Below are 24232 nucleotides of genomic sequence, written 5' to 3' on the forward strand. Positions count from 1 at the left end.
AATAATTATTTATATTTTAAAATATATTATAAATAAAATAAAATATATAAATCAATACATCATATTTAAATAAATAAATAAAATAAAATGAAATTTACTAGGGATATTATTGACACAAAGAATGGTATGGGTGAGATTTTCATATTAGTATAGAGTTTATCAGTTCAAAAATATTTTATTTTTAAGACCTATTATTCTTTTTTTAAAAAAATTAGTAATATTTTGTAAGTCTTCGAAACTTCGATTTTAAAAAAATTATTAACAAAATATGAAATTGATTGAGGATTAGTTGTTTTCCAATTACGAATTTAGTAGTTAAGTTATTAATTTTTCATTTAATATTTTGATTTTCAGAGTTTATTAAAAACATAAATTAGTTCGTTACTATATATATAAAATCAGAATAGTTAGATACATATAAATACTTAATTGTGAAGTGTGGTGTTGTGATGATAAAGCTGAGAAATGCTTGATTTGACATAAACTGAACATAATTTGTATTGACAAACTTGAACTAATTTTTAGGTTGTGGTTGCTACAACAAAAGATGGAACCGGATATCATATTCAATCCTACCTAACTGCTTCTTTACTTTCTTCTAGCCTGCCCCATATATAACTAAAATCCAACCCCAGATTTGTTAAGAAGATTGCATTTGCATTGATTGCAATCCCACTTGGGCAGGTAGGACAATTAATCCCACCATATGTGGATAAAAATCAAAATAACATCCATGATCTCGAAAACGGTTTGCTATTGTCTATTTTGACCCTGTTTAAGGTTATATTTTCCAATATTTATCTTCGTTAATGAAGTCTAACATGAATTTGAATTTCCGACCTCTGAGATCACTGATGTTGATGGAACCTGAGATTCCCCACAGCATTTCTCGATCGTCTGGAGATCTTGTAGAGCTGATACCAATATCCGCTGATGTAGAGGTTGGCTCCAAGCTTGTACGACTTCAATATTTCATGGGCATCCAAGGTGCTAACGATGAGGGGTTTTGGTGCATCCAGACACTGCAAGGATTAACAAGTGGAAGGATTTAGAAAGAAAGTGAATGCTTCAGAAACCAATTGCACAAAATGGGACATCTCACCAAATGTGGGGCAAAGAGCTCTCAATCTTCTCTTGCAATGGGATGGGGGTGGGAGCATTCTGTGTTATTAAGCACTTATGTCCATTAATCAAGGTTTTGTATTTGATTTCGTTACTGCTTCACCTAATCAGAATCACAGGGATGTTGAGATAAAGTGTGAATTAATACACTAGGATTCGTTAATGAACTATTTGTTTTCGTAGCAAGTGGCTAAATAATCATTTCACATATCAAATATATTCAAACTATAGACAGTATATGATACTTTTTATCCTAACCCATCCGGCCTCCAATCATTCATTAATCAATCACCCGATTACCGAATCCAACGAAATAAAGAAGGCTTAGTATATTGTTGGGGTGACTAAGTACCAAGTAGAGCCGCTTATTACACCTGAAGTAGTGAGTCTAAACTCATTCTGAATGTAGTATTGCAATGATTAAATTAGGTAAGTCTCAACAGAGGATAATAAAATTGATTAGATCTGACCTTTTTAGATGACTCAGAATGTGAGGTGATGGAGGTTTTTTCTTCACTTTGGATTGGATTCAAGCTGGAGATGACTGGGTCAAACTGGGAGCTTGCTTCCATTACTGATCGGACACACCATATTCTTGTTTTGGCTGCAGGAGGCGACGGGGCAGAGGCAGACTGGGGAACTACGCGAGCAGGACAACTTGATTCATAAACCTAACGCAAATCCATCCTGTTGTCATCCCTACTTAACACTATCAAAAGTTACACAAACCACAGTTGAACTTTGTGCAAAATTGCGGTCACCTTCTACAACATTTTATCACATTATAATAACATCCCTTAATTTTTTTTCACTTTTACAATCAGATATGCTGCAATTATCGTCTTAAAATGACATAAACCTTGAAGGAACTTTAACCATACATCATAAATATTGAAATCCAAATTCAGGTTCTTGAAGGACTGTACTAGCACTTGTATATACTTGAGGAAAATTATTTCTTATCCTCCTCCAATGAAACAACATCATGCTCATTTTCATGTTCAAAAAATTCAAATTAACATCTAAAATAATTGAATTCTTCAGCAATAGAAGTCGACTTGTTATTCATAGCTAGTGACAATAAAATTATAGTGCTCTTTATTGAAAATAGAAGACAAGGTCACAGAAGAACTAGAATATACATGACATGCACAATTGATTTTTTGTTTAAATACAGAATTTTGTTTAAAATTACTTGGAATATATATTTTGATGTAATGGTATATAATTGTCAACTATAATTGATTCAGTTTGATTTGGTTTACCAACTGCAACCCCTAAGAAGAGTAATGAAGAAGATAGTCAAGGAGAAACTACACTAATTCCACCAAAAAATGCAAACATACAAAGAGACAGCAGGACAATATGATTTGTATTTAGTTCTAAGCATTAGTTAAAGCAAGGTTCCAGGCAATGGAGCAAACGGCAGAATGCATTACCAAGTAATCCGTTATCACTTTGAAATAGAAACAGAAACATAAAAGGTGTAAAAAGAGAAATCAAGTAAGCTAACAGCTCAAACCTATTGAGCAAATTAATATTGTTTTTCGAATTCCTGGGTGCAAGGACCTAGAGTAAAATCAGTGACTTCGAGATAGCCGAACATATCTACAAGCAACAAATAAGGCAAGCATGGCTAGAGTATCGTACCTTAGCAATTATTTCAGCATAAATAACACATACTAAACTTTTGTAAGTGCATCTTCAAGACTGCAGTAAATGTTAGAATCAGAACATAACTACAGCCCATTGCTATAATTTATAAACATATTCCGTATGCTTTGAACGGTAAAGCGGAAGTAAACAATATCCCACACCATGTAGTGTGTCAGGAAGAGAAAGCAAGAGAAGTCTGTACATAGCGTCTCACAAACCAACAAGAGTTAGATTGTACCAGTATCAGGGTCATGAGCTGCTTTCCTCCCTTTAGCTCCTGATAATGCCATTCAGTCGTCATGTCCTCATCACCTGCTCTACCCTCAACAGAAAAAAGTGACTTAGAGGCATTTCCATAGTTAGAACCAGTTCTCGTTCTTTATGTTGGAAGCTTTTGTGTGAACAAAGACTATTTACCTGCATAAATATGTCCCAGAAGAAAAGCATATACGGGATTGGTCAAGGCATCTGCATTGTCATATTCTGTATCTCAAATCTGTAGCTCTCATTTATTTTTATTGGGAATCCAAAATAAGATGCAGGTCCTTAATTTTGTTTTTTTCCACAATAATCTTTCAATTGATTTTTTTAGCATAAGCAGATGATTGGTTGTTCATGTCATTACATTTCCACCTGTCTGTGTTTGTGCAACATAGAAAAGGTTTCTGTATTTGGATTTGCTTCTTAGATGGGCATACATCTGATGTTCCATCATGGTAGTACATGTAAAAGAGAATCCACCCATCTTTTGAAGCAAAGCCTAACAGGAATAATAAAAGGAAAAAAGGTCTTCATGTAACAACAGAACAAGTGCACATAAGGTTGCAGATGAAAAGTGAAAAAAAGTAGTCATCAAAACGAATATGACAAACTCGGAGACCATGCGACAAAATGGTCTTCCGGTACGAGATGCAAAACCTTAACCATTATTTAATCTATGTAAAAAGTCCTCTGAAGTTGATCTAAATTGAGAAAAGAAAATGGAATATATCTTAAGTAATATGTCAACTAAGACAGGAAACCCATTGGAGACATTAACTTACCTATGCAGTTCAGCTTGATCCAAAATGATCCAGCATAAGAGGGCATCTCAACAACCCCTAGTATGTATGAGAAACTAATGGGACTTCAAGGATAAAAAGGCCATCTAATCCAAAGCACATATCCACCTAACATACACTTGTTATGGCTATTTATGCATTCAAAGAAAGTCATGCACGTTGGGACAATCAAGCCCACATAAATCAAGGAAGTGATACTTATTTGTACTTGTTGAAAAATATAGAAAGCTATGTGATGAACACATAAAGCAAATTCTGCATTTAAGATGGTACATTTTCCAAAACAGAATCATCCAAGAGCGGGAACAAAATTTCAGATTCAGAAGGCCACTCTGAACTAACATCAATCTCATCAAATATAATTGGCTTATAATGTCTGTCTCTGTTTCTAATAATTTCTTGTAACCAAAGATTGCAACGTACAAAGACAAGATCACTTAATTTATCTATTTCTGCTCTATTCAGTCTCTTACTGTGTAAGTTTTCAAAGTTGCTCCAGTTCCACCTACACCACTGGGAACTACAAGGCTGACTTAGTATCCGTATTGCAAATCTCTGCAAAGTTGGAATTTCATAACCATATGCAGCCCACCAATCACCTAAACATGCAAAAACCCCAGATAAGGTACGTATATGGCGATTGACCAAAGTACAAGATTATAGAACCCAGAACGTTCCATAAACCAAATGGTAAGATTAAACTGTGCCTTTAGGACCTCTATCAAAGTTTGCAAAGATACACAGTAAACTAGGTTCATGGCTTCATAGGGAAATAGAAAATATTTGTTAGGTTTTTGTATGGGGACTAAATCAATAAAATTCAATCACCTGCATCATAGATGCCATATTTTTAAGAGGGCACATAACACAAATTATCCCTAAAGTTTAAATTTGTATCATTTTAGTCCCTAATGTTCAATTCATAATTTTATAATCCTTAATGTCTAAATTATGTTTCACTTAGTCCCAACCCTTTTTTAAAATTTAAGGGAAAAATTGTGAATGAATAACATGCATTCATATAAAATATATTAGTAGGGCAATTAAATTTATGAATTTTATGAAATTAAGTATTCATTAAGAAATTGTAATTTTCTTTAAACTTTAAACATCCTAAATAAGTATAATAATTTTGAAAATTTTTTACAAGAATTAACGGACAGATTGAGAAATTTACAGTAAAAAATTGAAGTAAAGAATAACACATTAAGTTAGTCAAAAACAGTAAAAAAGACAAGTTGATCTATAAGCGCAACCCAAATTGGAAGCTCCATTCCAAAGTATTTTCTACTAATTTAATGAGTTAAATTTCATCGAAAATTTTTACTTTAAATTCTTTGATGTGTTCTTGTTTGATAATAAATTTTAGAACATCTATAGTTATAATTATGTTTTTAGGATTCTTCAAACTAAACTAATATATTAAAAAACTAATCTGAACAGTTTCCAGTTGTAACTTTCAAGAATATTAACAGTATCCAAAACACACTTTTTCAAGTTAAAACTTTTATTCTAACAAACATAGGAGATCTAGAGTCTCCAAAAGAATTACATTAAGTATATATTGACTTAATTTATAAACTTTTGTAAGTTGGTTAACATAAATTTTCTGTTTGATAGTTTTGTATGAGGTGAGAAATTAACATCAGGGACTAAAGTGATACAAATCCAAACTTTAAGGACTCATTACTGACATTTTCTTTTTTAAGAAGTAACAGTTTAAATAGATAGTTTTCTTCCCATGCATTTTTTCTAGAATTTACAAAATGTAATGAAGAAAAGACTGGTAATTATTATTTTAAAACATACCTGGGGCATTTAATGTCCGTCCCCTTGTTGCAAATTCAGTTCCTAGAGCACCATGAGCATTTATATAAAGTGGATGTTCTTTGGTTATTTCGACTTTATCTGTCTCCACAATTGCTATTTTCATCATGGCCTCTTGAAAACCATTCCTTATTCTAGAATCAACCTTAAAGTTAACGCCATAGAAAATGGAAGGATTAAGAAATGCTGCTGCTGCATGTAGTGGGGAGTGAAGCCATCTCCTGTCAATTATATCCCATATTGGCAAGTACCTCTCTGCAATACCATTATAATATGCTTTAATACTAGTTTTTGCCTTCTCCATTCCTTCATATAAATAGCCCATAGCAGGCATGTCTCCTTGTACTATCCTGAGGACCTTCATTAGCGGTTCAAACACGCAGACAGCTTCACGTGCAGAGCTCCAGAATTGTTCAGCATTCAGCATTGACTTGATAAGTTGGGCATCAGGGCGTCTACTGGCACTAGATGCCAACCACTCTGCATGTGAAAACATGTGTTTCAAGTTGTTCTCTTGAAAAACAAGAAATCTTAGAGACAGAAAATTAGTAACATATCTTGAAATCTTTGGCCTGATCAACTCCACTCCGCCAGTAAATTTCCGCACTGTATTAAGTATCCACTCATTGCTGTATAGATATTTTGTGATTGTAGTTGCCTCTTTCAAGACAGTGCTAATCCATTCTAGTTTACTAAGATCCTCCAAAATCTTAGTAATACAATTTGAAGCACATGGAGACCAGAATATTGAAGGATACTTATCCATAAGAAGCTTCCCTGCATAGGCATAACTATCAGCACTATCCGTTAACACTTGAACAACATTTTCGGCACCAACTTCTAAAACAATGGACTCCAGCAACCCAAACAAATAATGAGTATCATCAATATGACCAGATACATCAATAGACCGAAGAAATATTGTTCCTTTAGGACATGTGACAGAAAAAACTACAAGTGACTTGGTTCTGCCATCAGACCAGCAATTGCACAAAATTGTGCAACCTGTTTGTTGCCATTCATCTCTTAATCTTTTGTGCATATCAATTACATTGGCTTTAACTTTTTCCAAAAGGTTATATCTCAACTTCTCAGAGCTGGGGGCTCTATAACCTACTCTGCATTCTGCGATAGCATCAACCATTTGCTGATAATATGTGGAAGCGGCAGCACTGAAAGGGATAGCATTATAGAAAAAGAATAAGGCAATCTTCTTATCCGCACGTTCCTGCTTTTGATTTTGAACATCATATACCACGGGCTCAGATTGTGGGCTAGGAGAAGCATGAGGGAATAACAAAGATGGGCAAACACTCCCATTCTGTTCACTAGATACACGATTGGGAGGGGCACCACCACTGGCAGAAGAACTATTTTGTTGGCCATTTACCACCTGCTCTACCCTCTGTCTTTTCAAAGTTTTCTGCTTCTTGTGGGTGCTTAATATACCTTGTATATGGTCACGCACATCATTTGGGACTTCAGTGCATGGAACTATGTCCTTGTTTCTTATCTGAGCTAGGTGAAACTTCATCCTGTAAACTCCGCCACTGAACTCACGTTGACAATAATTACATCTAACCTTCTGTCTAGCTGCGTCAATGAGCACACAATGCTCCCAACAGGCATCCCTCCCTCTCACCATTACTCTGGAAACATAGGGTTTCAATTAAAATTCTGTAAGTTGAATGCAGAACTGTTGATGGTTATTAGCATCACATTTACATCAATAAGTAATTATAGAAGTTTCACTAAACAGTGGATGGAAACAAAAATCACGTATCCGAATGAGCTGTTAGATCCACATTAGCCACCATATACCGTAAGGAAAATATATACATATAACACACACACATATATTGCTATATCTTGTTCAATCGGGAAATAGCTCACAAAAGCAAAAGACAGTGCTTCATACAATTACATGGAAGAATCAATGAATAATGTTTCAATGAGTTCGGGGATGTCAGCAAGGACATGGCTTACCACAAGAAACACAAAGCTATTTTCCTAATTAGACCTCTAGGTACTGTAGGAGGCAATTCTAAAACACCATCACAATCCCACAATGTCACAGTTAACAGTAGCTTTACCTCAAAGCAAATTTAGAGAAAACAGTTCGGTCAACTTATATGTTTTAGGCCTATTTGGATGAAGAAAATGTGTGACTTTCTGGATTGCAGTTTCAAGTCAAAAAATTTCATGGGCACCCAACATATTATCACCACAGTCGAAGAACTTTAACTCACTTACCGGTGTGCTAGTTGTTCTCAATAAAGGTAAAGCCTTTTTTCAAAGTTCAAAATAGTAATCTTGCAACTAAATCCAGTTGAAATGCACAAGACATAAGCTGTCCCTGATAAAACTCTTAAAGATTCGAACTTCTTACAGTACTGAATCTTTATAGATCATTCTAATCGAAACTGCATATATAATCAGCAACGCAAACTTTGAACAGAAAAAAGGATGTGCGGGAAAAGAGCATAATTTCTGAATGAGATAATCTAAATTAAACCTCCACAATCTCTCAAACTACTTCACAGGCATTCATCATCTGTAGAACAAGTTCTCATACAAATTCAGTATTTGTGTGTGTGTGTGTGTGAGAGAGAGAGAGAGAGGGAGGGAGTAAGTGGGTGTGTCAGTGTGAATTAGTGCGTGAGAGAGAGGTTGTAGGGATTACCTTAGATTGGAGAAACTGAAGAAAATGGAATTTTTGCGGGAGGAGCTTTGGTGGAAGATGGTGTACTGTTTTCTGGCTGTAGGTAGAAAAGACTGCCAAAAGCAATTCTCGAATTGGCAAATGACATTTTCGTCCTTCTTAAGTCACTTTAGTAATATTTTTTTTGCGATAATTAAAATCCAGAGTAGATTTGATGTAATTATAGATAAATTTTCTGTTATTTAATCTTATTTTGAAAATAAACTCTTAAAGTTGTTGACTGGAATAAGATTATAAAACTTATAACATATTAGCAATATTAATTTTGTAATTAGTACAATTATAATTGAAAGACTTTTGTTAAATCTAGAAAATAAGTTGGAGTTTCTTACCCTTTTTTACCTTGTAAACTACTAATATTTTATTTTTTGGATTTTTTAACCTATTTTTATAATATATCAAACATTTTTATAAACTTTTGAAGATCTTAAAGTGTAAGTTTTAGATAATAGCTTGAATTATCAGATTTATAAAAATTATATCAACTTTTATAGAGATTTGGACTTTTACCAAAACTTAGGTTAGTATTTTTTCAATGAAATGAATTTTTATTCTGAAAAATGAAGTTTGGTGCTTTATTTTATTAAGTCTCTTATATAACTCAAAAATCCAAAATAAAAGAAACAATTGAATTCTATGAAAGATATATATGCAAGGTGATCTAGTGGGCGTCGTAATATAAAGGTAACTTAGAATAACTTTCCCTAAAATTCGTTATAATCGCAAAAACTTTATCATTGTTCAAAAAATTAGGACAAAATGCATGAAATCCCTCTATATTTTAAAAAATATGCAAAAAACACCCTCTTGTTTTCAAAATAGACTAAAAATCCCCTCCTATTTTATTTTAGTCAGCAAAAAACCCCCATTCTGTTAGCAATTAACGGGAAGCGGAAGAGACACGCGTCTGCTGCGTTTGGTAGTCATTTTCTGCAGTTTAGGTTCATATTTAATGATAATTTGGACTAAAATACCCCTATATGGGTCTATATAATATGCAAAGGGCATTTTGAAATGTTTTGTGTCTTCCTTTTGTCATTTCAAACTCTAAAATAAGTATTAAATTTTGCTATATTAAATTTAAATTAAAATATTAAATTTATTTAATATTAAATATTAAATTATGTTATATTTAAATTCAAATAATTTTATAATTGTTAATTATTAAATCTAAAATTATTTTTAATTAATTAAAATATATATTTAATATAATTATTATTATTAATTAGCCAAAAACATTTAATTATTATGATTATTTAAAATATTCTTAATTAACTAAAACATATTTTAATTAATATAATTAAAAAATTAAAAAAAAAGAAAATCTGTTATTTCGCCCATTTTTCGCCGGAAACTTAGAAACAAGTTTCCGAAGCTGTTCGGGCGAATTTTCGACGCCCAATAGTACCATTAGAATCCTCTCTTCAAGACGAACATTTACATACCTTCAATTTAAGTTTTCGTCGATCATAGAGAGTGGGCTCAAGCAACGATCGCCGAGCATATTTGCGGTCGATTCATCTCCGTCCGATTGAATCTCAGTCTTAGACTACCACCATAAGACTCGTCTTTTCAAAACGATTCTTAGTTAGTTTATTTTTTTTAAATATATAATAATAAAATAATTTTAAAATTTCAAATTATTTATATATAATATGAATTAAATAATATGTTGAATTTAGACCTTTTATTTTTTTAAAATCTAACGGTTGAGATTAATTGGTTAGATCTAACGATCAATATTTGACCAAAACACGATCACTAAAATAAAAAATAATATATATTAAGTAAGGGTATAATAGTCATTTTTTAAAAAATTAACACCATTAGTTGGATTTAACGAAGAGGGGGCGATTGAACTGAGTTTTACAAAACACATAGGAACTTTTAACCTATTCTGAAAATAGAAAGGTTCTTTTTACAGATTTTTTAAAACACATGGGGTTTTATGCATTTTGTCCGAAAAATTACGAATATCCCTTAAATCGTCTAAAACATATCCGCTTACAATGAATTTATCACGATGAAGTATTTATTAGGAGACCATTATAGTTCTTGAGGTATTTGAAAATTTTTGAACTATGAAGAAAATTTTATAATTATAATAAAGCTCATGAGAGCTCATTATAATTTATCTAATATATACTTTGATATTTCCAATTAGGAACTAGCTACAATAATACCTCCATAATTATAATTAAATTATAAAATTACTGGTATTATTTTAATAATACATTATCACCTCATCACTCTTGTGTTTTCATATTTTCATTAGATGGATATGAGTTCCCAGAGAATGGAACGTCAGAAAGATCAACTGCTGTCAATACAATGAAAACATCAAACAAAAAAATATCTGTTTGATTATTCAAATGATATGCATGATTCTTGTAATATGATGATAATAAAGGAAGTGATATAATCATCAATTCAAAAATAGAGTAGTTACAGCCAGGCAGCTACTCACCAGCCAAAGTTATTCAATACAAAACTTAAATGAATTCAGTACAACATAAGATACAGTTGTACTGGCAACAGACCATGAAGCTTCAAAAGGGTCATAATTGCTTGAGTTATGAACTTATTCAAAGTTTGTCAACTGTCTCACATATGTGAGTTCTAGTATCCTAAATTCCTAAACAGGTTCATACACTCTGGTAATCCTTAATCAGGACTACTTATCAATCATCAGCTTTTCACTTGAAACAACGCCGAAGGGAAAAAGAGAGAGATATTGCAGAATCATATGAATCTGAAAATATAACTCTTCCAAGAATTTTCACCATGCATAACCCGTCCAAACTTTTTGTCCGCTACCTACGAACAAGTAATAGACTGTTTGAGCAAAGAGCGAGAACAAAGGTTCATTGAATGCAACAAAAAGGACTCGATACACATTCTCACCAAAAAGTACCTAATTCTTCTCTGCGCCGACTTGCTGCCTAACTCTGCGTGCACAATCTGCAAAATCTTTTACAAATTGAGCACATTTCAGGGGGTCCTTGACATGTTCCTTGTAGCAGTTCAAACATGCATCTTTCTGATCCAAACAGGGCATGGGCTTTCGACTTGGAAGCTTAAATTCTTTATCGTGGAGATCCTTTGCTCTTTGGGTGACCTCCTGTAGCATGTTTTCTTCCTGCTTCTGCAACCTCTCGACAACCTTTTCACTCTCCTGGAGGACAGACCAAATGGCATCTAATTCTGTGTTTGCAGGTTTCTGAGGTGGAATAGGATAGTATGAAGGAGGCTGAATTGGCCATCCAGTCAAAGGGGCGGCTTTAATTGTCTCTGTATCATCAGATAGCTGATTCGGAGGCACTGTCTGGGGTTGAGGTGGTTCTCGTGGAACCTTTGATTTTGGCTTTCTTGTTTTCTTCTTGACCTTCTCACCATCATCAACAAGGTTCCTGACTAAGTTGCTGCTGATTTGTATTGTAAATGATTCACCCATGTTACCAGTAGGTTCTAGTTAACCTGAAATATCCATACAGAATGATAGGTATCGTGAGTAATATGAGATTAAGTACATTACACTTATGCTTCACAGGAGGCAAGAAACTCAAGGGTCTGAGTCCAAATGAAAATTTTAGTATCTTTATCACTTCTGAAAAGTTTAACAAATCTCAAGTCTTGTGAGTATGGGTGGCAACGAGTGGAGCCCGACTCTGTGATTTCGAGCTCGAGCTCTCGAATTTGTTCCAGAAAAATTTGAATAAAATTGCAGCAGAATGGAGGTGGGAAGGAGAGAAAGAGATGAGAGAAACTCAGAAATTTTACTAATTGATAATGGTCTTCCTTACAACATTACAACTCTTTTACAAACAATTCTCAAAGCAAACAAAAGTATAAGGAACTAAGGCTGGAAAGGAATCCAACAACAAGAATTAAACAAATCATAGTCCCCTAAAAACAAGAATTAAACAAATCATTCAAGACGGTGTATCGTTGAATCGGACCATGTGATTTTAAATCATAACGTCTGATATAATCTAATGGACACAGTCTTGTACATATTTAAATTTGGAACGAATCACGTGCCCGAATTTTAAGATATCGTAATTATTAATTAAACTTTTTAATCTCATTATATATATAATAAAATAATAAGTAGAAGTTCAACCATCATCATCATCATCATCATCATCATCATCATCATTATTATTGTTGTTATTATTATTATTATTATTATTATTATGATTTTTTAGATTAATTTATAGAAATTACTAAATTTTGACATAAATTTATAAATAATAAAAAAATATAAGTATATTACTTGTCAATTTTAAAATGTTAACATAATACAAATATATATTAAAATATAACATAAAGTTCTATATATTATATTAAATAATAATTTTAACTATAAAAAAATATTATAATTTACTAAGTTGTTGATTAAATTTATTTTTGTATACAGATTAAATGTATAAATAAAAGTACCACAATTTATTATTATTCAAAATAAAATGTATGATATTGATTAATAGTTATAATATATGGTCAATTTAGATTATAAAACTGATCAAATATTAAATATAAAATATTCAAAAATAAAAATATATAAAAAAAAAAATATATATTCACCAGCTCGTGAGCAACTAAACTGAGCTCGAGTCGAGCTCAAAATTGAGTTTCGCGAGCAGGCTCGACTCATCTGCCACCCCTACTTGTGAGCATCAATATAGATTATCATTCAAACCATAATTGTTTATGAATGTTGTTCTGAAGTACAGGGGACAACTCCGTGAAAACCGAAGGGTACAGTTGATTATCTTCAAAAACCATGAGGATCAGAAAAATTTAAACCTGCAATGTCATCATATGCCCACCGCTACTATCCCTCTCGCCAATGGAATTTTCGTAGCATGTGGGACTATTGGTCCTCTCATTATTCTGAACCATCACTAATCCCACTACCAAATCAGGCATTACAAAAAGAAAATAGGTAAAGACTAAATAGCACTTAAGAACAGATTTCATATGAGTCGCATGGCGAGTAACCATTTCAAGGTGAAACAACCTATTAACTAAAACAGACAGAGGGAAGCCAATCTACTGTAAGAAATAATGGCAGCTCACAGACTACATATGATTGCAAGCTGCTTTAAGAAGGATTACCTGCCCGATAACAAAGCAAAGGTAATAACCATTGTGCAGGAAATATTACACTTTCTTGCACAAAGTAGTACTTGCCGAGATAAATGCAGTCAAAATAGTTTAATCTACTTTAGACTTCACCAACTTAAACCAATTAAGAATTAAGTAAATGGGTAAACAAAATACGATTCCCCAGCCATAGCACAAAAGATCTTGCATGAATCCTATTAAAAGCCATCATACCAAGATATTGATTTAGTGCTTCTACTATATAAAGCTAACGCCTCCCCCTTGGTGACATAGTCATAACTTTTAAGGGGAAAAAACATTACAAAATAGTAAAAAAAAAAAAAAAGAAAGAAAGAAAACATAATCAGCAAACCCATGTCCAGCAAAATCCAACCTCCTTTCATATTGATCAAACCTAGGAGAGACAGACTGCCGAGTTTAGCATCCACTGAATAAGGAAGCGAAGAACTAATATTAGTCATCTTAAAACTTTGGTTTCTTCTTTGCCAAATATGCTTTTTCTGCTGCAACATTAAGCTCACTTAACCACTCCAATATTTCTTCAATTGTTTCATAGACCTAAGTGAAATACTACATTTGACGAATGACCTTATAGCGAAAATCTGCAATTCCATTTTATGTTATCATTAACTTGAAGGGAAATTTTGGGTTATCATGGTTTTCAATACCGCATGTATATCGTTCACTGAAGCATCCTTCAATATAAATAACGTCTAAACACATGGCATGATTGGCTCAAGAATAACTACTAAGAAAGAGAAATATAGCTATTTATTTTCTTCAAATGGCACAACTTGATATTTTTACATACAGAATTGTTGAAAAGCAGCTGGTTGTTGACAAAGGTCAGTAAAAAGCAATCAATAACTATTCACTACATTAGGGGTATAAACATGAACTCCAAGTCTCCAACTGCTATCTTTATGCAATATAACTTTTTAGTTTTTGATATTTCTGATTAAATCAATAAAACCATCTATTATCTGGATTTTTTAGCTTAAAGTGATCACATATTAGGATGGTCGTGCCCAATAAACAAAACATAAAATGAAAGAACAACATTCCGTACATCATCTGTTGCACAAGTAAAGCTCACAAAAAGCCTTCCAACTGATGAAGGGTCCAAGAGAAAATGCTCCATGACTGAGATCCTTACCAGCTAATTTGGAGCTTCATCTTAGTTAAAAACAAGTGCAAAGTCTTTTACATACTCTACCATCAGCTGTCTGATAAAGCAATTACCAGTGTCAACATGACCATTTTTCAGATTTCACTGAACTACTCAGGCACACACAAAACAGGTCATCAGTATGATTGAAAGAATGCTAGACAGCTATATAATTCAGATGGACTGCAAATGCAGCTAACATCCATGGCCTACTTAGAGAATCCCACAAAAGGTAATCCCCATCTTAATCAGCAAATGGTCTTAAGCGGAATCTTAACCAGTGCAGTGAATCTTTTGATACAGAGATTCATCTTACTATATTCAAATGCTTCCTATTATGAGATGCCAATCCCAAACTAGCAATCAGACCCTCACACTCTAAGAACACCCTTAACTAGTTCATCCTTGAAAGGTTTACAATGAGAAGCAATAAAAACCATGTATAAAATGTTAAAAGTACCATAAACTTTCACAGCAATATTGAGATATCAATAAGCAAAGTGTGGATATGATGAATCCCGAAACAAAATTCTTATCTATTACTAGTGAAGATCAGTAGAAAGTAGTGCGCCATTGTGCGCCGTGCGCCACTGACTACTAAGATTTCTTTCTCTGCTGGCTCCATGGAAAAGTCATATGGAAGTGATAGACGTTAATGAGAAAGGGTGTGGAGAATCCAGTTAAAGTAAGGATATCATAACACAACAATAAGTCCCTAGTTATGCTTTTACTTCAATGAAGCCCCTAAACTTTAGACAGCAGGCATAATTGTAACAGTCAACAATTTACTAAAGAACATGATCTATAGCCAGGGAACAAAAACCTATAAGCCCCTACAACTATGCCAAAAATGCAGTGAAAGCTGTGATTTTATCTACCAACTCCAATCCTGTATTCATATGTGTAATGAAGTCCTTACTTATTGAAGGATATGACTCATATGACCTCCAACTCATCAATTATTTCTGAACACTTTGAAAACCTCTGAAATCTGCTTTGCAAAGAAACAGCTGTATATATGCCACAGGCCAACAGCCATTTAAATTCCACCTCAACAAGGATCCACGAGTAAAAACAAAAGTAATAGAAGGAAAATGGAATACTCAGATCACGCCAAATTAATGAATATCTTCAAACGCACAAACTTCCACAAGCCCTACTCGATGGTTTCCATTACTAAAATTCCAAACCCTAATTTACCAATAAAACGAACGACTTCAAATTCCACGAAACTAACTCGACGTCCGAACTTAAAGAATTCTCCCCCCTTTCAGGAATAAATATCTTCTAGTTAAAATCATAGATAGAAATTAAAACCGAAAAATCACAACCAACAACACTACCAAATTCCAAAAATGACAAAAACAGACAGATAATCCTCAGAAATCATATGAAATGTTACAATAAAAAATAAAAACACCATATCAATATTACCGCCACAAGCAATCGCTAAATTGTCGCGGATTATCGCAAAAAAGACACATATGATCAAAATAAGCCATTAGTCGATGCAAAACTAGAAATGTACCTGGTGATCGGGGGGAAAAACCGGCAATAATTAGAATTCCGCAGGGCAGAGTGCAGAAGAACAGAAGAGAATTGAAGTTGGATGAAATGATGAAGAAAATCTCAGCCTTGAAAGGAAAGGGCCGACTTTTAAATACAGAGAGACAAAACAAAGTGGGAAGCTTCTTGTACACGGGCCCACGGACTAATTGGGCTCTGACTGTCCAGGAACTGTTTGGGTCATAAAACTTTAATTGGGCTTAATTGGATGTGCTGCAACCCAAATATTACTAGGGAGTAAAATAATTAACTTGTTGTCAGTTATATGCACCGACACTTCAAAAAATTATGCGGTGTAGGATGGATACTGCATCAATTATTGTGAGAGGCGGCATTTCACTCTTTCAAAAATTAAAATAAAAAAGAAACTTAACATGAGCAATTACGTGTTTGACACTATAAATTTATTTCTCTTTTGTATATTTTATGAATATAAAATATAAAAATTTCTTAAAATTAATTAAATAAATAATATCTTCCCATTTGATTTTATTTACCTCATTTTGTTTTTATTTTTTTTAAAAGTTATATTTTTTCTTTTAGCAATATTTTTAGTTTACAAATCAAGTTTACTAATGTTTGACATATAATTGAAATGAAAGTATTTCTCATTTTGTAAATTATTCATCAATTATATACATATACGTCTCCTTTACACTAAAATTATAAAAACAATCGTATCGAAACCGTATTGTGTCCTAAACTTTGATCAATTATGTCTTATCATATTTATATATACTTATTTTATATTTTATCGTTATGTCTTATCATATTTATATATACTTATTTTGTATTTTGTCGTATCTTGTTTGTAGAGTGGAGTCAATCCAAATGTATTTAGAAAAGATGGTTGACATTGGTGACAGATGAAAAGAGCAAAATTGATTGAAATTTGAAACAGGGAGAGTCCCTTCCCCGTTTCTATGAACTAGGAATCCGAGTTTCAAGGTTTTAAGTGACAATGAGAAAAATTATACTAAAGCTACATATTAGCTAATAATAACTTTTCTTTTCCATAATAATGTGTTACACAATGGTAAATTCGGGAGTATTTATAAATGTCAAAAATAAGTATTTACCCTTGTTGATTTTTTCAAAAAAATAAAAAAATGAGGGTGGTAAAATAAATAATCTATAAAAAATATTAGTTCATAAAAATATTTTAAGAAATTATAAAATATATATAATTATAATTTATAATCTAAAAGAACATTTTGATCAGTTTGCCAAAAAAATTGAATAAAAACCTAATAGAATGGTCCTATTGTTAAGTGGACGTCAAAATTAAGAGGATATTTAAAACAACAAAAAGGCATTTGTAATTATATCAAACCTCAAAAAAGGTAATTGTAAATTACCCTCTTTTTTTATAAAAAAAATTCCAACAACTTTTACTACTACTTAACTTACCACTTATTTTTACTAGAAAGCCAGAACTATTGCAAACACCCTTTTACCCCAACAAATAAATAAGAGAATATGTATTTGAGTGCACTAAAGGGTTGAATATTCATCTTACTTAATGTTAATTTATTATATCTTTTTTTGTTATATTGATGTATTGATCGCATATTGATATAATCTCGTAACGCAACTTAGGCCAAACAAGTGAAAATTGCATCCCTACACTCATAAAACACAAATTAAGTTTCGCAAAACAATCCTTAGTTTCTGGTTCCTAAAGCTAAAAACTTGATTGAAGCAATCCAGAAGGTATGGTAGCCTCATTGCTAGACCACATTCATATATACCTCCAGAATACCAATAGCCAATTTGAGTTCCTATTCCTTGAAATCGTCCTTGTCATCAATTGGAATTGGCTGGTTTCTCCAGAACACAGCAAGAGCACTTCCACCCAGCTGCAAGATATATTTTTTTAAAAAACTGAATGATAAAAAACTTCACCAGAATGCTTTAGTGTGCAGGATATATGTGTACAAGTACTCAAACGCCAGCTAAAGAAGTTTACCGCCATGCAAACGACGCTAACCGCAGAGGGTACGGCCACAAGAGGATTTGTGAAGTGCTTCTGGGCCAATAGAAATCCGAGCGCGGAACTCTGTGGATGGAGATGTAAAGGAGGTTTATGGAATGGTCAAGTGATTATTTTTGTGGATTATTTCCGGGTAAATTATATTTTGCCATCCGAACTATGCCCGTTTTAAACTTTGCTGTTGAAACTTTTTTTTGTGTGTTAATTTATCATCACAACTTTACAAAATTTGCACTTTGCCATATATGACCGTCTTTTGTTGGTTTTTCTGCTGAAAAAACAGCACATGTTGTTCATATATGAATAGTATCACATCGCATTACCATTAAATATCACATGTGCACTGCATATGGTGGTTTTTCGACAAAAAACTTGGTTGAAAAATAATTATAAATGACAAAGTGCAAAATTTTGTAAAGTTGAGATGGTAACTTGGAACAAAAAAAAATTAAATGTCAAAATGCAAAACCGATCATAGTTCGAATGGCAAAATGTAATTAACCATTATTTCTTGCTGATATAGGTATTGAATACGGTACCTGCATTCCACATTCTATGGAAATGGTCCTGGAGGTTGATTCACCGAACGATATTTTTGATAGCCAATAACCGAGAAAAAATGCTGCAGCATGTAGGAGGGCCACTGGGAGTAATAACTGCGCTCCCTGAGTTTTCAGGACATCTGCAACTTGCCCAATCTGAAGAAAGACAGAGTAGGTTCTTGGTGAAAAACACAGAAGGTATGAAAAAAAATGAAAGTGCCGGACACAGGGAATAGGGAGGAGGAGAACGCGGTGTTGGAGGTCAACTATTCGCTGTACGCTATTATGAAATTCTTTTATCGTTTCTTAACCTGTGAACTTACCGGGCTAGCGCAGAGGAGGGTGGTCAGGATAACTCCAATTAAAGGTGTAACTGTAACTATTTTTGAGGTGAATTTTGGGAAGAATTCATTTGATAAAACTGCAAAACATAAAAAGTTGACCAGGACAAGACTGTCAATCGAACTTTGAGGATATATAGCGGATTAATAGATATAATAGATTCTGGACAAATGACTAAATAGGCCAGGAAGATATAATTCAGATTAAGTTCAACATTTTTGAGCTTACCCCCAATAATTGTTGGGACTAACACAACCTGAAAAGTGCTGATAGCTAGGCCCTGTAAGGACAGTAGACGGAAAGTTAACCAGGTCAGCAGATATCCCAAGTTACAAGTAAATCATAGCTGATAATAGAGCATGGCACGCCATGGTGCAAGGATCCGCTAGAGCCACAGCGCATGGCGCGATAAGCTCTGAGCACAGAGCACACATACATAAACAAATATATTTCATACATCAATATACTTTCACATAAAAAACGCACAAACAATTAAATATAAACACTAAGAAATTATTTTAACCATACTATAAAAGAAATATGCAAAACAACAAGTGTTGGGGGAAAAGACGAGTTCAAAATATGCAAAGCCATTAACCAAATCCTGCATAGTCATTATAAAAATAAAAAAAAAATAAAACATCCATCACTCAAGTAAATTACACGATAGCAAGTCCAACAGATAGGCAGGATGCCATTTCGATTATAGTAAAAGCTAAGCAGACTTTCAAGCGGCTTTGATCAGCCTATGTAATATCATAGACTGATGCAGGCACGGAGCCTGTCCATCCAAGAAGCAACTACATTACCATTTACATGGTTATACTACTAGCTTTAGAGATAATCTAGCAATTATAGAAAGTCTACAGTTGTATTGTAAACTTTTCTGCATAGAATAAGTAAAGAATATACAAACTTACAGCCGCGTCAACAGGCACCAGTTGACCTGCCAGAAGCTTAGTCAGGAGTGGAGTCATCACAATAGCACCAATAGTTGAACAACTGCAATACAAACAAAAAAGCTTAGTTCATTCACTATGTACCATCTATTTTTCCCCTTATGGGTGATATTATACTGGAGAGTGACTCAGTGGTGCTATTTCACACTTTTTCACCTTATTTCTTACTATATTCAGGATAACATGTGAAAATGCGATTGCCTGTTGGATCATATGAATATCATATATTATTTGGAGGTCCAGGGAATATGGTATATGTTGCAACACCCAATCTTATCCCATATGATTTAAAACTGTTTATATCTTCCCAAGTTTTTAAAAATATGAACATAGCATTTTATACTGCTTTCCCTTCACAAAGCAGTAGTCAAAAGTAATTTTTCTCCATCAATTAAGATATAGCAGTCGGAAAAAATATCGAATGCACTCTTTAACTCTTTCAAAAAATTAATAATACTCATAATCCTAGATAATAATATATGAAAACGCATAGAATGTGGGATCTGATAGTACATAAGAATCATTCGGGAATTTTTAAGATAAATACAACAAATATATAAGCTGAAAGGCAACAGGAATAACTGCATTGCAACAAGAAAATGCAAAGGCACAATAACTTAAGCTTACGTTGTCATGAGAACTGATAGAGCAACATTGCCTTTAGATATATATGTTGCAACATTTGATGCTTGGCCTCCAGGACAACATGAAACCAAAATAAGTCCAGTTGCCAGGGGAGCAGACAGTTTCAGCGTCTGTAGTACATTGCAAAAGTAGTTAAGCATTATTTGAGCCAGGAATCATGAATCTACATCAAACAGGTTTCACATGCATCACAACTTGAGGGACGGCTCAAAACCACATTCATTACTCATGAAATGACATCAGAAACACACTTTAGCATTGCAACCTAGAAGATGTGTTTCATATGAGAATTTTACTGACCAAATTCTTAGTTAGAGCTTTACAGTAAGAAAAATCACTAAAGAGGTTACCACGGACATGTCAAGCAGCAATAAGACATACCATTGCAATGAAAAAGCCCAACATTGGCTTGATGAGGTATTGAGCTAAAAATCCTACACCCACCTGTTATCAAAATGGTAACAGATGTAAGGCCTCAGTTCCTTGCAACAAACATTTCCACAGGTTTACAGATGAGTTACTACTTACAGTCCAAGGATTGCGCAAGCATCGTTTGAAGTCATCAAATGTCAGAGTTAATCCCATTGAAAGCATGAGGAAACCCAAACCAACAGTAAATAGATCTGTTTCTAACCAAGTTACCTGCAAAAGATTGAAGACTTGAGTGCTTAATTAATATTTATTTTCAGCCAGTGGAACTGAAAAAACTTACCATTGCAGGCTTGTAAATGCCAATAATGGTACCTAAAATGACCTGCAATGAGTCAAAAATTCTGAATGTGAACTTTTTCCTGAAAAAGTAGTACCTTCTAGAGACATATGACATAAAAGAGTATCAGGATGAGATCCAACATGCTATAACTTACCCATACGGGAAACAGAGTCGTCAATATTTCAATTATTCTCTCATATTGGCTCATCTGACCAGGAGCACTGCTTGAAAAATCTCCAGAGGTAGCTGCTTTGCAATGAACTCTGGGGTTCCTAGGACAAGGATAAACGAATGAGAGTTTCTGTGTTAGTGAAAATGAATCAGGAATCAAGGTAAATGAAAGAATTTTAAATCAACCTCAGAGATAGGTTAGGACGAATCATAGATTAGAAAGTCACGTGAGCGATAAAAAATAAAAGAGAGTAATGAAGTAATCAAATCCAAAACCCTCATTTTAAGTAACCATACAAAAGTAGCAATTAAGTAAATAAATTACTTAATTTACTTTCTAAGAGGGAAATGGGGTAGCAATTGAAAACAGAGTCTAAAACAGAAAGCAAGTGAACTTTAAGGGGCAGCCAACTCTCCAAAATTGCATATTTCAAAAGAAAGTGGCACACGATGAATCAATCATGGAAACTCAAAAGTAGCGAATCGAGAATGCAGTGGCACCAGCAAGTCATGGAGGAGCTTCAAAATTCCATGGGAAACTGAATTCCAATGAAATGATCACCATCTAATTCTTGAAAATTACATTGACTACTATCTAACTCCAATTGAGAATGTGTTGGCACCACCCACTCCGAACAAGGATTTAATCCAGCAAGCCTAATTGACTTTGGTGATAGTATAACACCAAGATTTTAAAATGGTAAATGTTTTAACTTGTTGAAATATGTAGAAAAGTGGAGAAGAATGAGAAGTAAAACAAGAAATGGGAGACGAGGTGGAGAGGAAAAATAAGAATGATTTATTCTCACAATTGAGTACGGAAGTTTCATTAATCAACCACCAGCATTCCAATGCTTTACATGGATTCCAACAACCTTAAAAACCAAGTAGGCCTCCAAATCTGACTATTACTAACTACTTAGGACATTGAAGGTAATGATCACAAAGCAAGAGAGTCAATGAGCGTGGTCTTGGGTAAAGAAATTGAATTCTAGAATTGCTACTAAATCACAAATAAATTGGAATTACAAAAGTATGCGACCCAAAAGTACTAGAAAAACTCAGATGCTAACTTAATTAAGAAAGACTATATGCACTATTATCTGTAAATGAGACAGTAGTACCAAACCATCTCCTGCAATTGCTTTTCCAAGAACATGTTTGTGTGGATATCATTCTCATGCATGCTCTGCCTGATAAAAGAAGACTTGATCATAGGATTTGGGATGTTTGATTGCAAAAATTAAAGCTTTGACCTTCAACTATTCGCTTCACACGAGCTTCTTCTTGAAACATATGCAGGTTTCCTTTCTTTACCAGAGTACTCATATTTGGATACTCAATCCTATAGGATCGTCAACTGTGTACAGTACAAAAAATTAAGATGCTTGAACAGACCTAAGTTTTTCCTTTTACAAGTTTTAAGTTGTATCATGTGCATAGGTTTTAAAACTGATATCATTAAAAATCACATGTAACTTCATCCAACAATGCAATAGAATTTTCTATGTCTAAAATCCAAATTTGGCATAATATGTTATTTTTTGGATTATAGAAATGAAGTCCAATGTAAAACTTTGGATAATATTGATTTTCAATCCCTTCTTCTGCCAATGGTGATAATTCGAAGTTGTGACAACCTATACTAATATCAAAACTTACAAGGCTTCGACACACATATTTGTTTTATATATCCACATATTGCAATGCATGTTCCTGCTATCTTTTCTTAAAAAAATTATCCCAGTACTTGATTACTAATTATTCTAAAGTCTCTTGTTCAGACAACATGTAAGAAAAACACATTTAAAGACATATCTGAAATTTACAACATGCACTGTACCTGTATAAACCACATGTTTGGTTGACTCTTCTTGCATTTTCCTTATTAACCTCGACATCTTGTGGGTAAAGTAGACCAAACTGTCCTAAAGAAGAGCCCTTTTTTCCTAAACCTTGGCATTCCTTTACAAGCATCACAGTAGAAGTCACTGTTCTTGGTCGCTGGCTGCTTCTTGGTTCCTTCCGATCGGCAGTCTTCCTCATAAAAGCAACTGAAGAAATAGAACCTCTAGATACATGAATTCTATTTGGCTCCCCAAGGAAAGGGTATCTCAAGTAACTGACAGAAAAACAAAAATAGGTCAAGTACCTGAAAATTACACACAAGATATGTTTGGAATATAATAGCAAAAATTCAGGTTCGTCTGTAAATAATTAATACAGTTCGTCTTCCACATGCATGTTCTTCCACTATCACCCAATCTAACAGCCCCTATAGTAAGGAAATTTCCAACATTAAAATGATAATACCATATGAAAATTTAGCATTTACTACTTTCTGGCTTCAACTTCATTTTCATAATTAATCCATGGACACATAGGACATTCAAATATAGTAGAATGTCACAAAAATATAAGAAAATGTAGCCAACTCTTCTTGCCTCAGCCAATAAACTCATTTCATCATATTAATCTTTCAGGAACTCAATAAGAAACTACTATCCTCTCTTTCATGCACCTTCTAGCTAGTCTTCACAAGAATGAGAATTATTTCACTACACAAACTGAAAAGAATACATTGTACCCAATACGGAATTCCATGCAATGCATGAG

The 24232-nt window shown here is 33.5% G+C and overlaps 3 protein-coding genes across 20 annotated transcripts; all 3 read right to left on the reverse strand.

The window, feature by feature from the left end:
- On the reverse strand, positions 474–9969 carry LOC105164271. Of its 15 annotated transcripts, none has more exons than XR_847999.2 (9): positions 9834–9969; positions 8350–8441; positions 5649–7315; positions 4313–4438; positions 3196–3246; positions 3017–3090; positions 1593–1793; positions 1103–1216; positions 881–1022 (listed from the first exon to the last, which is right to left on the reverse strand). XR_847999.2 is itself a non-coding variant. In XM_011082887.2 (8 exons), the coding sequence occupies exons 3-8, from the start codon at positions 7309–7311 to the stop codon at positions 849–851; spliced, it is 2289 nt and encodes a 762-aa protein (XP_011081189.1). In that variant the 5' UTR covers positions 7312–7315; positions 8350–8441; positions 9834–9969; the 3' UTR covers positions 474–848. The 15 variants fall into 15 exon arrangements, 8 of the variants coding, with proteins under 8 accessions (XP_011081189.1, XP_020550397.1, XP_011081186.1 ...); XR_847998.2 differs by having other exon boundaries at positions 1103–1225; XM_011082887.2 differs by lacking the exon at positions 1103–1216 and having other exon boundaries at positions 474–1022.
- Positions 10785–16359, reverse strand: LOC105164273. Of its 3 annotated transcripts, none has more exons than XM_011082889.2 (3): positions 16215–16359; positions 11303–11865; positions 10785–11205 (listed from the first exon to the last, which is right to left on the reverse strand). In XM_011082889.2, exon 2 carries the CDS (start codon positions 11840–11842, stop codon positions 11303–11305), a length of 540 nt encoding a protein of 179 aa, XP_011081191.1. In that variant the 5' UTR covers positions 11843–11865; positions 16215–16359; the 3' UTR covers positions 10785–11205. The 3 variants fall into 3 exon arrangements, with proteins under 3 accessions (XP_011081191.1, XP_011081190.1, XP_020550577.1); XM_011082888.2 differs by having other exon boundaries at positions 11293–11865; XM_020694918.1 differs by having other exon boundaries at positions 10785–11865.
- LOC105164275 (sodium/pyruvate cotransporter BASS2, chloroplastic) lies at positions 17768–23738 on the reverse strand (the record flags this gene model as incomplete). 2 transcript variants are annotated; one of them, XM_020694917.1, is given in 12 exon segments in its annotated part: positions 17768–18111; positions 18222–18311; positions 18785–18943; positions 19111–19208; positions 19358–19409; positions 20050–20131; positions 20716–20843; positions 21115–21177; positions 21262–21375; positions 21446–21487; positions 21600–21708; positions 23460–23738. In XM_020694917.1, coding segments are annotated over 12 exon segments (1294 nt in total), but the record flags the coding sequence as incomplete, so codon positions are not given.

The sequence above is a fragment of the Sesamum indicum genome, linkage group LG6 (assembly GCF_000512975.1).
Source record: "Sesamum indicum cultivar Zhongzhi No. 13 linkage group LG6, S_indicum_v1.0, whole genome shotgun sequence".
NCBI lineage: Eukaryota > Viridiplantae > Streptophyta > Magnoliopsida > Lamiales > Pedaliaceae > Sesamum > Sesamum indicum.

Excerpts from the sequence above, each read along its gene's own strand:
- LOC105164271 (XM_011082887.2), bottom strand. The coding sequence starts at position 7,311 with ATGGTGAGAGGGAGGGATGCCTGTTGGGAGCATTGTGTGCTCATTGAC. Across the intron at positions 1,794-3,016 it reads AGCTCATGACCCTGATACTG|GTTTATGAATCAAGTTGTCC; the intron begins GTACAATCTAAC and ends GATTTGCGTTAG. Across the intron at positions 1,023-1,592 it reads ATTCTGAGTCATCTAAAAAG|TGTCTGGATGCACCAAAACC; the intron begins GTCAGATCTAAT and ends TAATCCTTGCAG.
- LOC105164273 (XM_011082889.2), bottom strand. The coding sequence starts at position 11,842 with ATGGGTGAATCATTTACAATACAAATCAGCAGCAACTTAGTCAGGAAC.